The sequence below is a fragment of the Plecotus auritus genome (assembly GCF_963455305.1).
Source record: "Plecotus auritus genome assembly, chromosome: 6".
In the NCBI taxonomy this organism is placed as follows: Eukaryota; Metazoa; Chordata; class Mammalia; order Chiroptera; family Vespertilionidae; genus Plecotus; species Plecotus auritus.
Window position 1 is genome coordinate 39,958,396 of NC_137773.1, and position 12,800 is coordinate 39,971,195.

The 12,800-nt window shown below is 60.7% G+C and overlaps 1 protein-coding gene across 3 annotated transcripts in view; it reads left to right on the forward strand.

The window, feature by feature from the left end:
• The window catches only part of UNC5A (unc-5 netrin receptor A), a 72,164-nt gene that overhangs the window by 58,081 nt on the left and 1,283 nt on the right, over positions 1-12,800 (forward strand). For 2 of the 3 annotated variants that reach the window (XM_080671887.1, XM_080671885.1), the window contains exons 3-15: positions 4,400-4,543; positions 4,775-4,878; positions 4,982-5,162; positions 5,712-5,879; positions 6,374-6,538; positions 7,424-7,612; positions 7,716-8,018; positions 10,523-10,610; positions 10,856-11,024; positions 11,178-11,411; positions 11,510-11,659; positions 11,740-11,904; positions 12,550-12,728. In XM_080671887.1, the coding sequence (XP_080528013.1) occupies positions 4,411-4,543; positions 4,775-4,878; positions 4,982-5,162; positions 5,712-5,879; positions 6,374-6,538; positions 7,424-7,612; positions 7,716-8,018; positions 10,523-10,610; positions 10,856-11,024; positions 11,178-11,411; positions 11,510-11,659; positions 11,740-11,904; positions 12,550-12,728 (2,228 nt within the window). In that variant the 5' untranslated portion in view covers positions 4,400-4,410. The remainder of the gene's footprint in view (positions 1-4,399; positions 4,544-4,774; positions 4,879-4,981; positions 5,163-5,711; positions 5,880-6,373; positions 6,539-7,423; positions 7,613-7,715; positions 8,019-10,522; positions 10,611-10,855; positions 11,025-11,177; positions 11,412-11,509; positions 11,660-11,739; positions 11,905-12,549; positions 12,729-12,800) is intronic. The other variant, XM_080671886.1, reaches the window with a different exon arrangement.

Here is a 12,800-nt window from a genome sequence, read left to right on the forward strand (position 1 = left end):
AGAGATGCTGAGAAGAGAGAACCAGTGGACTTGTCTGAGCCGTGGAGAGAGGGGTTCCAGGGCCGGAAGCAGACCGGAGAAGTGCCCCTCTGTAGGAGACCTCACGCCCTGCCTCCAGCCTGGCCTTAGGTTGCCAGTGGGCAATGAGCAGGCCAGCGGAGCTGACCACAGCCTCTCCTCCTCACTCACTTACCCAGTGAAGCTCCTCTCCCTTCCCTTTGCCGTGGTGCTTTGTGGAGCATTGGGGCTGAGTCCTGAGCCCCTTCCCCCAGGGGCCTCAGCCAACCCCAGATAGCACACATTCCCTGTGGGGTATGGCCACCAGTGTGAGGTCAGAGTGGCAGTGCAGCCGGGGACAGGAGGCTGTGCCCAGGATAATTCACGCTGATGCCCAGGCAGGCAGGGGACCGCGGGCCCGTAGAGGTGACCCCTGCTCCAGGCAGGAGCCGCTGGGTGACCCAGGAAGGATCCCAGAAGAGAGTACCATCCAAGCTTCATCTTAGGACCAACCTGGAGCCAGCATTTCCCAGGCCAAGGACCAGAAATGCTGGTGTGAGAATGGCAGGCTGGCGGTGGGGCCAGATTGGGGTGGGAGAAGTGGGCTGTGGCTAGACTGGCACTGTGGGAAGTTGGTGCCGGGCCGAGGCAGGCTGGAGGAGGGTAATTCCTGCCCAGAGGACAGGAAGCTCTTACAATGCTCTGCCCGGGTTTAGGCTGAGTGTGATCCAGTCCTCAGAACCAGCCTGTCGGATAGAGATGGGATGGAGGCCTTGGCTCTAACTCCTACAGGCCCCAAAAGGGCTCTAACCAGGCATCTGGCCCACAGAACTCACACCCCATTCTCCCAGGGTCAGCAAGGGCTGGCCTTCTTCCCTGCAAGTATCGGCACCCCCACCCCCAGCAATTCCTGCCCAGGCCTTTGAGCCCAGCAGTGCCCCGGCCTAAGGGCGCCTGCTGCTGGCAGCTTTCTTCCTTCAGTCCTCGGGTGTTAACTGAGCACCTGCTCTGTGCCGGGCCTGGATTGGGGGCTAGGAAGTCGGCCTCCATGGGAGGGGATGGAGAAGGTCAGTGATCTCTGTGGCCCAAGAGAGTCCCTGGCGCCATCAGCACCTCCCAGAGCCAGAGCCTCTGCTCACATTACCTGGCAGCGGTGCCAGAACCCTCCTGCCCACGTGGCAGCTTTAGGGCTCACATTGTCCCCGTGGGAGAGCCTGCCTTCCCTAGGGCAAGTCCCCTCCCGCCCTGAGCCTCAGTTTCCTCATCTGTAAATGGGGACGAGGAGGGCCCCTGCACGCTGGAGAGGGAAGCCATGAGATCTCATACACCCAGTCAGAGCCCAGCTTCAGGCCTTTCCTCCCCACCCCATGCCCAGGGCCTGTGCAGCTTTTTTTTTTTTTTTTTTTTTTTTTTTTAATATATTTTATTGATATTTCACAGAGAGGAAGGGAGAGGGATAGAGAGCCAGAAACATCGATGAGAGAGAAACATCGATCAGCTGCCTCCTGCACACCCCCCACTGGGGATGTGCCCGCAACCAAGGTACATGCCCTTGACCGGAATCGAACCTGGGACCTTTCAGTCCTCAGGCCGACGCTCTATCCACTGAGCCAAACCGGTTTCGGCCTGTGCAGCTTTTTGTGTGAGTCCTCCCACTGCTGTGGCAGGTCCCCCAGGGAAAGGACAGGTGAGGAGGAGGAAGCCACCGCCAGAGACCTGCCTTTCCTCGGCCTTGAGGGTCTGTCCTAGAACCCCTGGAAGGCCCCAGGCCAGCCCCTGCTGCTCCCAGCCTCCCCCTCTTTGTCTCCTGCTATCACGAGGTCTGGAATCCATGGCTTAGCTGAGACCCAGGCCCAGCACACATGCTGAGGGCCCCCAGCCCACAGCCCCCAACAGACTCTGCTGGCCTTGCCCCTTCCAGCCAGCCAGAGCAGCAGAGCTCATGGGGACAGGTCCCACCCCTAACCCCCAGGACCCTCACCTGCCCTGACCATCTGACCTCAGGTCTTCCATGGCCAGCACATCTGAATTTTCATTGATCTTGTTGATTTCTCAACGTAGAGCCATTGAGTGCTTTGAAGCTCATGGATAGGCTTCCCTTACTTGCCCACAAACACATGCCGTGGCACCATGCAGGCCACAAAGCAAACCCTGACCAGGACATTCTGTGCTCAGGCAGGTAGGGCAGTGATCAGAGGTCAGCCCAGATCTGCAGCCACATCCATGCCTGTGTGGGACTGAGGTGGCTGGGCAGACACCCCAGGAGAGAGCACCCTGTTCCCCCCTCACTTGCCCCCATTCCCAATTCAGGAGACCAGGGTTAGGGACCAAAGCCGGAAAACCCTCAACCCAACCCTGCTGATGCTGGAAAAGCCTGAAATGTTTGAAGCCAAGCGTTGAAGTCCAGTCTGGGGGTGTAATTTATTGTTACATAAACTGATTGGTTATTAGACACAGATTGGTGAGAACCTGAGCCCAAACTTGGCCTCAGAGTCCCCACCCCCACCCTGCCAGTCCTCTATTTCCCATAAATACTCAGCCCACACTCCCCCAGGTCTCCCCACATGCCCCCTGCTTGCACCCCACACACTCCTGGGCCCCGTTCCTCCCCAAGGCTGGCATCTGCTCACAGTTACCAGGCAGGAGCAGACAGCCGTGCTCAGAAACTGCTCCCAGGATCCAGGCTGCTCCGTGACTTGCAGGGAAAGGGGCACAGCCCCTCACCTCATGGACTGGTCAGGGCAGAGTCTGGTCTCCCCTTGGGCCCAGCGCCCTCCTGGAGCTTGTGGGGTTCCAGGGCGCTGCCTGGAAGTGGGACATGGAGGACAAACTTGGCCCTCGTTTACGGCAGCAGGAAGGAGCCGAGGAGGTGGCAGGACAGGAGTGGGAGGAGGCAGGGAGAAAGAAATAGGCACGCTTAAATTTAGTGCTGTTCTCCCAGGCTCACTTGCGGGTGGTGCGTGAGCTCCCCCACCCCATACGGGCTGGAGTGTCCCACCCCTAGATCTGTCTGCCCAGAGAGAAAAACTCCCCAGTTCAGAAGTTCTGGAGGTCTGCGCTCCTGAGTGTGTGCATGGCTTCTACTGAGATGCTTCAAGACTCGGTGTGCTTGACAGGTGGCTGGTGCCCAGGGCCCCCCTGTGAGAGCCCCTCTGTTCTCAGCCCTCACTACACACTCCCCCCCCAGAGAACCCCAGAGAATGATCTCAGGCAGAGGTGACACTGTCCCCCAATCTCCTGTGAGAACTAGCCAGAGGCAGGGCGAGTGATAGGGACCGAGGTGGGAGCTGCGGGGGGCTCGTGAGGAGGGTGTGGGCAGGGAGACGCGGTTAGAGAAATTAAGAGAGAAAACAGCCTCCCTGCTCAGCTGGATGGCTGCTCCTCCTGCAATGCGGCCCTAATTGAATTTCTCTGTTAACAATGGAAACACATTGCTGCCCGGCCTCTCTCCCTCTTTCTGATAAGCCGCTGACCCGAGGGAAATTGGGGTCAGAAGGAGGAGAAATTGGAAACTAACGGTCTTTTCTCACTCCTGGGACATTGGTTTTGGCCCAGCGCCAGGAGGCTGAGGAGGGCTGCCGTCCCCTCTTCTGCGTCCTCAGAAGGTCTGGGCCCTCCTCGTACCCCCACTCCCCGGGTCCCAGTGTGGCCGAGGACAGGGGCCTGCGTCCATTCTTGAGAGAGGTCCTCTAGCTCAGCTGGTGCAGAGCAGGTCCCGACACCCATCCCAGGCAGCCTCCCCCTGTGGGCCACCCCCTCACCCTTGCGGACACTTCTCCCTATGGCCTGGGTCCTCCCAGCCCACCAGGGTGACTACAGGACACCCTCAACATGCTTTGGATTCAGATAGCCATGAGCCTGTTTCGTCGCCCAGAGTGGGAGCAGTGCGGTCCAGGCTCGGATGGGATGGATGGGATGTGCAGAAGATAACAGCCAGCATGTGGGAATTGCTTGCTAAGCCCAGGGGTCTATTATCATACTAGGCAATGGGTGCAATTATACTGTTAATAGCTGCTATTATGTTATCACATGTCAGGATCCACCTGCTAACCCCCAGGGAGCTGAGCCAGATCCTTCCTCACCCTTTTACCCGCAAAGCCCTTGGGCTGGCCAGTCTGCCACACCCCTTCTTCCTGGGGTCCAGGGAGGCCAGCCCCTGCTGCCAGAAGCCCTGTTAGGGGCATTTCTGTAAGTGACTCCGGGAGACAGGCCCCTGGGTAATGGAGTACAAAGAATGGAAATGCTAAGAACCTACTCCTAGCTTTCAGGGCATACACGCTGAGCTCCCATGGGTGCCCAGAGTTCCCTCCAGGGCGAGAGTTGCCCCGCTGTCGGCTCTGGCCTGGAACAGGGAGGCTCAGTGTGGCCCTGGGCCCTAGCTACTCACACCTCCCGTCCCCAGGCCTGCCTGCCATGGAGGTCCGCATCAATGTCTCGAGGCAGCAGGTGGAGAAGGTGTTTGGGCTGGAGGAGTACTGGTGCCAGTGCGTGGCCTGGAGCTCCTCAGGCACCACCAAGAGCCAGAAGGCCTACATCCGAATAGCTTGTGAGTCCAGGGTCCTGCCCTCAGGTGGGGGTGGTCCAAGGGTGTCACTGGGCAGGGGGTCCTGTCAGAAAGCCTCAGGTCCGGCCTTGATGGGAGGAAGAGCCACCCCATAACCACTGGGCACTTGGCGCCTCCTTCTGCCATGTGTCATGGCTCCTGTGGGACCGGGGACAGCGGGCCAGGCTGACGGGCACGAGGCACCCAGGCTGGAGGACACTCTTGTTCTTCCAGATTTGCGCAAGAACTTCGAGCAGGAGCCGCTGGCCAAGGAGGTGTCCCTGGAGCAGGGTATCGTGTTGCCCTGCCGCCCGCCGGAGGGCATCCCCCCGGCAGAGGTGAGGGGACTCCCAAGCTCAGGTCCTGCCTGCCCAGCCCCCAGGCTGACCCCCAGGGACTGCTCTCACTCGGGGCTGTGCAGTGGTGTGGCTCCCTTCCCAGGTGGAGTGGCTCCGGAATGAGGACCTGGTGGACCCATCCCTGGACCCCAACGTGTACATCACCCGGGAGCACAGCCTGGTGGTGCGACAGGCACGCCTGGCCGACACGGCCAACTACACCTGCGTGGCCAAGAACATCGTCGCTCGACGCCGCAGCGCCTCCGCTGCTGTCATCGTCTATGGTGGGCCCCAGCACTGGCGGGGGGAGGGAGAGGCTCAGAAGGTGTCCTCGGGGTGGCACTGTGACTGGCTCCCCAGGGAGGCAGGGCCAGGCAGGCCAGGTTGTGGGCTGACTGGGAAGGGCAGGGGCCTTACTGTGCCTATCGGGGAGCCAAAGGGTGTATCTGGGCAAAGGTGCGGGGTGGGCTGGTCATCTGTAGTCACTGATGGGCAGGGAGCTGACTTGTGGGCAGGGAGCACTGTGCAGGAGATGAGGGTTCAGAGGGAGACTAGGAAGGTGACCTTGGGTGGGAAGTAGTGTTCTGGGCACCCCCAGGAGCAGGCAGAGGGAGGGGATGCAGGAGTTGCTCCTCTGAAGGCTGGGGTCTGAGCTGGAGGGGCCTGGGAGCTACAAGTTAGTGTCCACAGCACCTGCTGTGGAAGGAAGGGGCAGTTGGCACAGCGTGGCCTCCCCTCCAGGGCTTCCCCTCCAGCCCCCTGCCTTGGTCCCTGGGCCAGCATGTCTGAGGAAGCCCCCGCTCCCTGACCCCAGTCCTTCTCTGTCCGGCCAGTGAACGGTGGGTGGTCGACGTGGACCGAGTGGTCCGTCTGCAGCGCCAGCTGTGGGCGCGGCTGGCAGAAACGGAGCCGGAGCTGCACCAACCCGGCGCCTCTCAACGGGGGCGCCTTCTGTGAGGGGCAGAATGTCCAGAAAACAGCCTGCGCCACCCTGTGCCCAGGTACCAGCAGCTGCCGCCTCCTGCATCGCTCCTCACCTCGCCATCTCCGTGCCCTGGCTCCATCACACCCACCAGCCTGCCCCCCATGGCTCCATCCCACCCGCCCGCACGCAGGGCCAGGCTCAGTCCAAGGCCAGGATGGGGTTCAGTGTGATGGAGGCAAGGTTCGGTCCATGTCCGGCTCAGTCTCGGCAGAGGGTCTGAGCCCCAGAGTCTCAGGTACAGTCAGGACAGGTGCAGTCAGTGGGGCAAGGGCAGGGCTTAGCCTGGGGCGCCCACACGGCCCCAGGGCCACAACGGCCCCCTGGTGTGGGTAGAGCCAAACAGGCAGGTGTCATTGCGCCTCCCATCATTAGCATGTGTCATCCAGGCCAGCTGGACAGCAGAGGGTGTGCAGGGTGGGCCTCCCTGGCCCTGGCCTTGCACCCAGAGCCTGAGCTGGCTCCCCAGGCTGACAGCGTCATCTCCTCTCTCTGTGTGTCTGTCTCCCCTAGTGGACGGCAGCTGGAGCCCGTGGAGCAAGTGGTCGGCCTGTGGGCTTGACTGCACCCACTGGCGGAGCCGCGAGTGCTCTGACCCAGCACCCCGCAACGGAGGCGAGGAGTGCCAGGGTGCTGACCTGGACACCCGAAACTGCACCAGCGACCTCTGCGTGCACAGTGAGTCCTCTGCCCTGGAAGTCCTCTTGAGTTTGCCAGGACTGGCCCTGCCCAGCTCCAGGGAGGTGGTGGCTCAGAGATTTAGTCCCCTACCACAGGCTGCACCCCCTCTCCGAAGCTCAGGACCCTCGGGGACTCCCCTCATAAACAGCCACACATGTGCCCCTGCACACCCCAATACATCCCTCGTCTCTCCCAAAACATGCATACTTTTGAGCTTTTACTGTGCACATGCCCCGCTCCCCCTCTCCTGAAGCTTCACCTCCTCCCTGTCCCCCAAGTGCACAGGCAAGTCCATTGGGGACACCAGGCCTGTGAGGCCTGTTAATTACAAGGCCATAACTAACAATTAAATATCTCTGTTGGATTTTTTCTCTAGAACACACCCTCCCCCATTCTTTCAATTAAAAACCTAATTATCTGTGTCAATTCCTTTCTGATGGACATTTCTTCCATTATGCAAAGCCCTTCTAAAATCAATACGGCTTCCTCTGGTCAGTCAATCACCCTCTCCAGCCGCGCCCCAGGCCTGGAGAGGCAGGCGAGGAGAAGAGCCCTGGCAGGGACCAGATGGGCAGAACCCCCAGGAAGCAGATCCCATGCTCTGGGGGTCCCAGGAGCTCCCCATGGCTTCAGCTGCCCTAGGCTCCAGAAGAGGGGGTTCAGTCTAGCAGCCCCATCCAAGGCCATCTGGGGATCAGCAGCGTCTGCCTGAATCGAGCCTATGAGGAATGTGATATGCTCCGTGACACACGAGGTGGTGGCAGATGCAGGGCGGGGATGCGTGCATGCTGACTCCCTGCTTCCGCGCCAGCGTCCGCTGCCCAATAGTGCTGATGCCCAAGGAGTGGGAACCGCTGACCTCTCCCTCCCCACCTCCTGCAGCTGCTTCTGGGCCAGAGGACGTGGCCCTCTACGTGGGCCTCGTCGCCGTGGCCGTGTGTCTCCTCCTGCTGCTGCTCGTCCTCATCCTCGTTTATTGCCGTAAGAAGGAGGGGCTGGACTCAGATGTGGCCGACTCCTCCATCCTCACCTCCGGCTTCCAGCCCGTCAGCATCAAGCCCAGCAAAGCAGGTGTGGTGTCTCTGCCCCCAGCTCCCGCCCTGGCCCCCATGCCAGGGGCCACCAGGCCGGGCCACCCTCGGTGCCACTCCCTGAGTCTGCCTTTATCCTACAGACAATCCCCATCTGCTCACCATCCAGCCAGACCTCAGCACCACCACCACCACCTACCAGGGCAGCCTCTGTCCCCGGCAGGATGGGCCCAGCCCCAAGTTCCAGCTAACCAATGGGCACCTGCTCAGCCCGCTGAGTGGTGGCCGCCACACGCTGCACCACAGCTCGCCCACCTCGGAGGCCGAGGACTTTGTCTCCCGCCTGTCCACCCAGAACTACTTCCGCTCCCTGCCGCGAGGCATCAGCAACATGGCCTATGGGACTTTCAACTTCCTCGGGGGCCGGCTGATGATCCCTCATACAGGTGGGAAGGGCCCCAAAGTGCTCGGGGAGCTCTGAGAGGCAAGACTAGCATCCATGTCCCTCCTATACCACTCAGCCTCACCCCAAATGCGGAGCTAGGCCAACAGGGAAAGGAGATTGAATCTAGGAGACAACCCAGTTGTGGCTGACAGTGGGGCTGGCACTGAGGCCGTGGCCAGAGCTGTCTCCCTTCTGTGGCCTGGGGCCCAGGACTTCTGTCCATTCGTGTACTCTGCCAGTCGACATGTGCTGGCTCCAGGAGGGCCCTGGGCTCCGAGGTGGGACAGGTGAAGAAATAGCAGAAGACAAGCGCCTAGACAGGGGGCTCCCTCCACCCACCACCTCACAGAACCCTTCTGCCAGGGTCTCTAAGACACCTCGATAAAAAATCCACAGACCTTCTCCATGGGCATCTTTCAAAGAAGCTTCGTACCTCTGGTGTGGTTGGGCACTCCCACCCTGAAATTCTCTCTTCCCTTAGCTTAGATGACCTCACATAGCCCTGGGTTTCTGGTCCCTTTTCAGCTGCTCCGGGTGCCTGTTCCCAAATGTAGGTGTTCTTCAGAGCTCCCTCCTGGCACCCTCTCCCACTCCATGGCTCTAATCGCCATGTCTGTGCAAGATCACTCCCACTCCTAATTCCCAGCCACAGTTCTCCTGGGCGACAGAATCCTACACCCAGCTGCCTGCTGGGCAGCTCCATCTGGAAGTCTCACATTTCTTGTGGCCAAAACAGCACCGTCTCCCACCCTCCCCCACAACCTCCTGCTTCCCGGCTTTCCCCACCTCAGGGACAGCACAGTCGAGTCAGAAACTGGAGGTCACTTTGACCTCCTGCTCTTCTTCACTTTCACCCTCATCTCTACACCAGCTTCAGTCACACACCCATCTCATCATTCTTCCTCCTCAAATGTTCCTGCACCCCACTGCTCCTCGTCTTCCCGCTGCCTCTCCTGGCCCTGACCACCATGCCTACCTGTCATCGGGTCACCGCTCCAGGCATTCGCCCAGTGCAGCCACACTTCGTCCTGTCCCCCTCCTTCCCAGGGCTTCCCAATGCCCCCTGCAAGCCCATGTGACAAGGCCACAGTGGCCCCTGCCCTGCTGGCCAACTGTGGTGGCCTCTTTCCTCCTGAGGAAGCTTCTGCACATGGCGGCCATGGTGTGCTCCCAGCACCCCATGCACACACGATCCTTCTCCCCTCCCACCAGGTCTTGGCCTGGCAGCTCTCCCTCTCTGTGCTTCATGTCTCTGCCATAGGGATGAGGTGAGATGGTCCGTGCCAAGCTCTTAGGAAGGGGCAGGCACACATGGGTGTTCAGTGACCATTGTGGGATGTCTGCCCCCGCGCCCAGGACTCTACTGCCATCCATCTTGTTCACCCCCACTGGGCTGGGTGCTTCTTGAGAACAGGGCCCGTGGTTTTGCCTCACCTTCCTGAGTACCTTTCCTGAGAATGCAGGTGTGTTCACACTCAGCCTCTGGGACTGTCACCAACCCTGGGAGCCGGTCCCAGGAGGCAGCGCAGGTCGGTGAAGGGAGCAGTAGCTGAAAGCACTCCATCACTGGCTCCCCTCTGCTGGGCTTCGGTCCCTGGGAAATGGTGACAGTCCAGCCGGCACAGCCAGTCGCCCACTCTGGAGAGCAAGCCTGTGTCTTCAGATTTGGTGGGACAGAGTCATAGAATTGTTCTCCCTCTTCTAATATAGAGGCTCCCTGTCCTAAAAGGGCAGGAAGGTGGGGCACAATTACCCCTCACCATCCCCAGAGCAACTTCCCAGCCCCTACTGCCTCCCCTGGAACCACCCCTCCCGCAGCAGGCGCTTTCTGATGCTGCCCCTGCGAGACACTGGGGCAGGGGTGACTCAGCCAGACAGCAGGACACATGTGCATTGGCTCCCAGACCCAGGAGGGCTATCAAAGCGGGCAAGGTTGTTCAAGGCCCCGGCCCCACCTGTGGTGGGCCATTGTCCAAGTCATGCATGGTGGCAGAGAGCTGCCATCTTCAGAGGCGGCCAGGGCCCGTGGAGGTCAGGGGGTCGTGAGCAGGGGAGGAGGGCGGGGCACCCAGACAGAGGCAGCTCTGGGCAGTGGTTCCAGAACAGCGAGTAGGCAGCTCAGGCTGGGCTGGAGATGCTGCTGGGAAGGCAGTTGGGGCCAGAGGTGAAAGACCTTAAATACCAGGCCAGGGAGCTAGACTTCATCTAGTAGGAGTAAAGGGAAGCCTTTAAGCAGGGCAAGGGGAGGTGGGTACCGCATACCTGGCACCTTTTGTCTCAGTGTTTTCTGTGCCCATGCTTTGCCACCCAAGTGCCTTTGAGCTCTCTTGGGGTCGCTGTGATTCCGCTTCGTGCTGTGTGGATAGTTGAGCAGTCCCTGTGGCACCTCTGTCCCCAGGCCAGGCTAGCACCGATCAGTCCTCAAAGGGAGATTCATAGAGGGGCTGGCAGTGTTTGGTGTCTTTGCAGCCTGGTAAGCCCGGCCTTCCTCCCGCTCTATCACAGGGATCAGCCTCCTCATCCCCCCAGATGCCATACCCCGCGGGAAGATCTATGAGATCTACCTCACACTGCACAAGCCGGAGGATGTGAGGTGTGGGCGTGGGCCCTGCATCTGAGGCTGGGTGGGTCCCCCTGCCTGCAGTCACCAGGAAGCCACCTGCCCAACCACTGCTGGGCCTTGTCTGGTCTGGCCTGAGGGGGATCCGGGGAAGAGCTGCCCCTAAGCTCAAACCAGCTCTGCTCCTGACCCCGGGGGCCACTGCCCTGCCCCGTCCTACCCAGTCCAAGGTGGTCCATTGATGCCTTTCCCTCCCCACCTGTTTTTCCCCACTTGAGGTTGCCCCTAGCCGGCTGTCAGACCCTGCTGAGTCCCATCGTTAGCTGCGGGCCCCCCGGAGTCCTGCTCACCCGGCCTGTCATCCTTGCTATGGACCATTGCGGGGAGCCTAGCCCTGAGAGCTGGAGCCTGCGCCTCAAGAAGCAGTCCTGCGAGGGCAGCTGGGAGGTGAGCCCCACTGCCCACCCAAGGGAGCCAACACAGGCCTCCGAGTGGAGCCCGGCTTCCCACCTGGCCCTTGAGCCAGGTCCCTGTCCCCAGTCCTGGCCACCCCTCAGAGCTGCATTTGGCATGAGTTGACCCATCGGGCCCTACCCGCAGGACGTGTTGCACCTGGGTGAGGAGGCGCCCTCCCACCTCTACTACTGCCAGCTGGAGGCCGGCACCTGCTACATCTTCACCGAGCAGCTGGGCCGCTTTGCCCTCGTGGGAGAGGCCCTCAGTGTGGCCGCTGCCAAGCGTCTCAAGCTGCTTCTGTTTGCCCCCGTGGCCTGCACCTCCCTGGAGTACAACATCCGAGTGTACTGCCTACAGGACACCCGAGATGCACTCAAGGTACTGCCCAGCCCCACCCTGTGCACCTGGCCCTGAGGGCTGAGGTTCAGGGGGCTCTCCCAGCCCCCAGGCTCAGCTGACCACCTGTGGCACTGCAGGAGGTGGTGCAGCTGGAGAAGCAGCTGGGTGGGCAGCTGATCCAGGAACCTCGTGTCCTGCACTTGAAGGACAGTTACCACAACCTGCGCCTGTCTATCCACGACGTGCCCAGCTCCCTGTGGAAGAGCAAGCTCCTCGTCAGCTACCAGGTGAGGGTGCTCAAGGTGCCTGGAGCCGGTCCCACCAGCCACAGGCACCCCTGACACTGCCCCTCTACTTCCCCCCTCAGGAGATCCCCTTTTATCACATCTGGAATGGCACACAGCAGTACCTGCACTGCACCTTCACCTTGGAGCGGGTCAGCCCCAGCACCAGTGACCTGGCCTGCAAGGTGTGGGTGTGGCAGGTGGAGGGTGATGGGCAGAGCTTCAACATCAACTTCAACATCACCAAGGTGGGCAGGAAGGGTATCAGCACTGCCATAATGTGCGCCACACCCCCAGGCCCGCCCTGACACCTCCTCCTAGAAACCAGAATCCGCTTGGCCTCTTCCTCCAAGTCTCCAGGGAGAGGTGCAGGTGCAAGTAGACAGATGCAGACAGATGCAGTGGGACTGACTTGGGAAGGGACTGAAGAGGATGTGGGAACAGCAGGAAGGAGAGGTGGAGCAGCCTGGGCTTCCCTGAGGAGGGGACTCTGTCCTGGGCCTCAAAGGATCAGTAAGAGTTAGACAGGCAGCAGCGAGGGAAGGGCAGCATTTCTGGCAGTGAGCACTGAGTTCAAGGACACAGGTGGTGAGAGGAACACAGTGAATCCAGAGTGTTCAGCAGAGGCTGAGCGGGGGTAGGGGGTGGGGGAGGGGGGTAAGGTCAGGGCTGGTGGGGAGGAGGAGGGGAAGGAGGCCAGATAGCTCCGGTGCTCACTGGCTGTGTGACTTTGGCAGGTCATTACACCTGAGCCCCAGTGGGGGTGCCCAGGAAGCATCGATATCATGTGGTGCTATGCTCTAAGGTGGTTTGGGCGCTCCCCCAGGAGGTTGCAGTGGGCTTGGACCAGGGAAAGTTCTAACAGTCATCTTCACCCCTTTGCCACCCCCCAGGACACAAGATTCATGGAGCTGCTGGCTCTGGAGAGTGAAGGGGGGGTCCCAGCCCTAGTGGGCCCCAGTGCCTTCAAGATCCCCTTCCTCATTCGGCAGAAGATCATTACCAGCCTGGACCCACCCTGTAGCCGAGGTGCCGACTGGCGGACTCTGGCCCAGAAACTCCACCTGGACAGGTGCATGGGAGATGGGCGGAGGGGAGGGGTGCAAAGGCCACTTGCAGTCCAGCCTGGCAGAGTAGGGTGGAT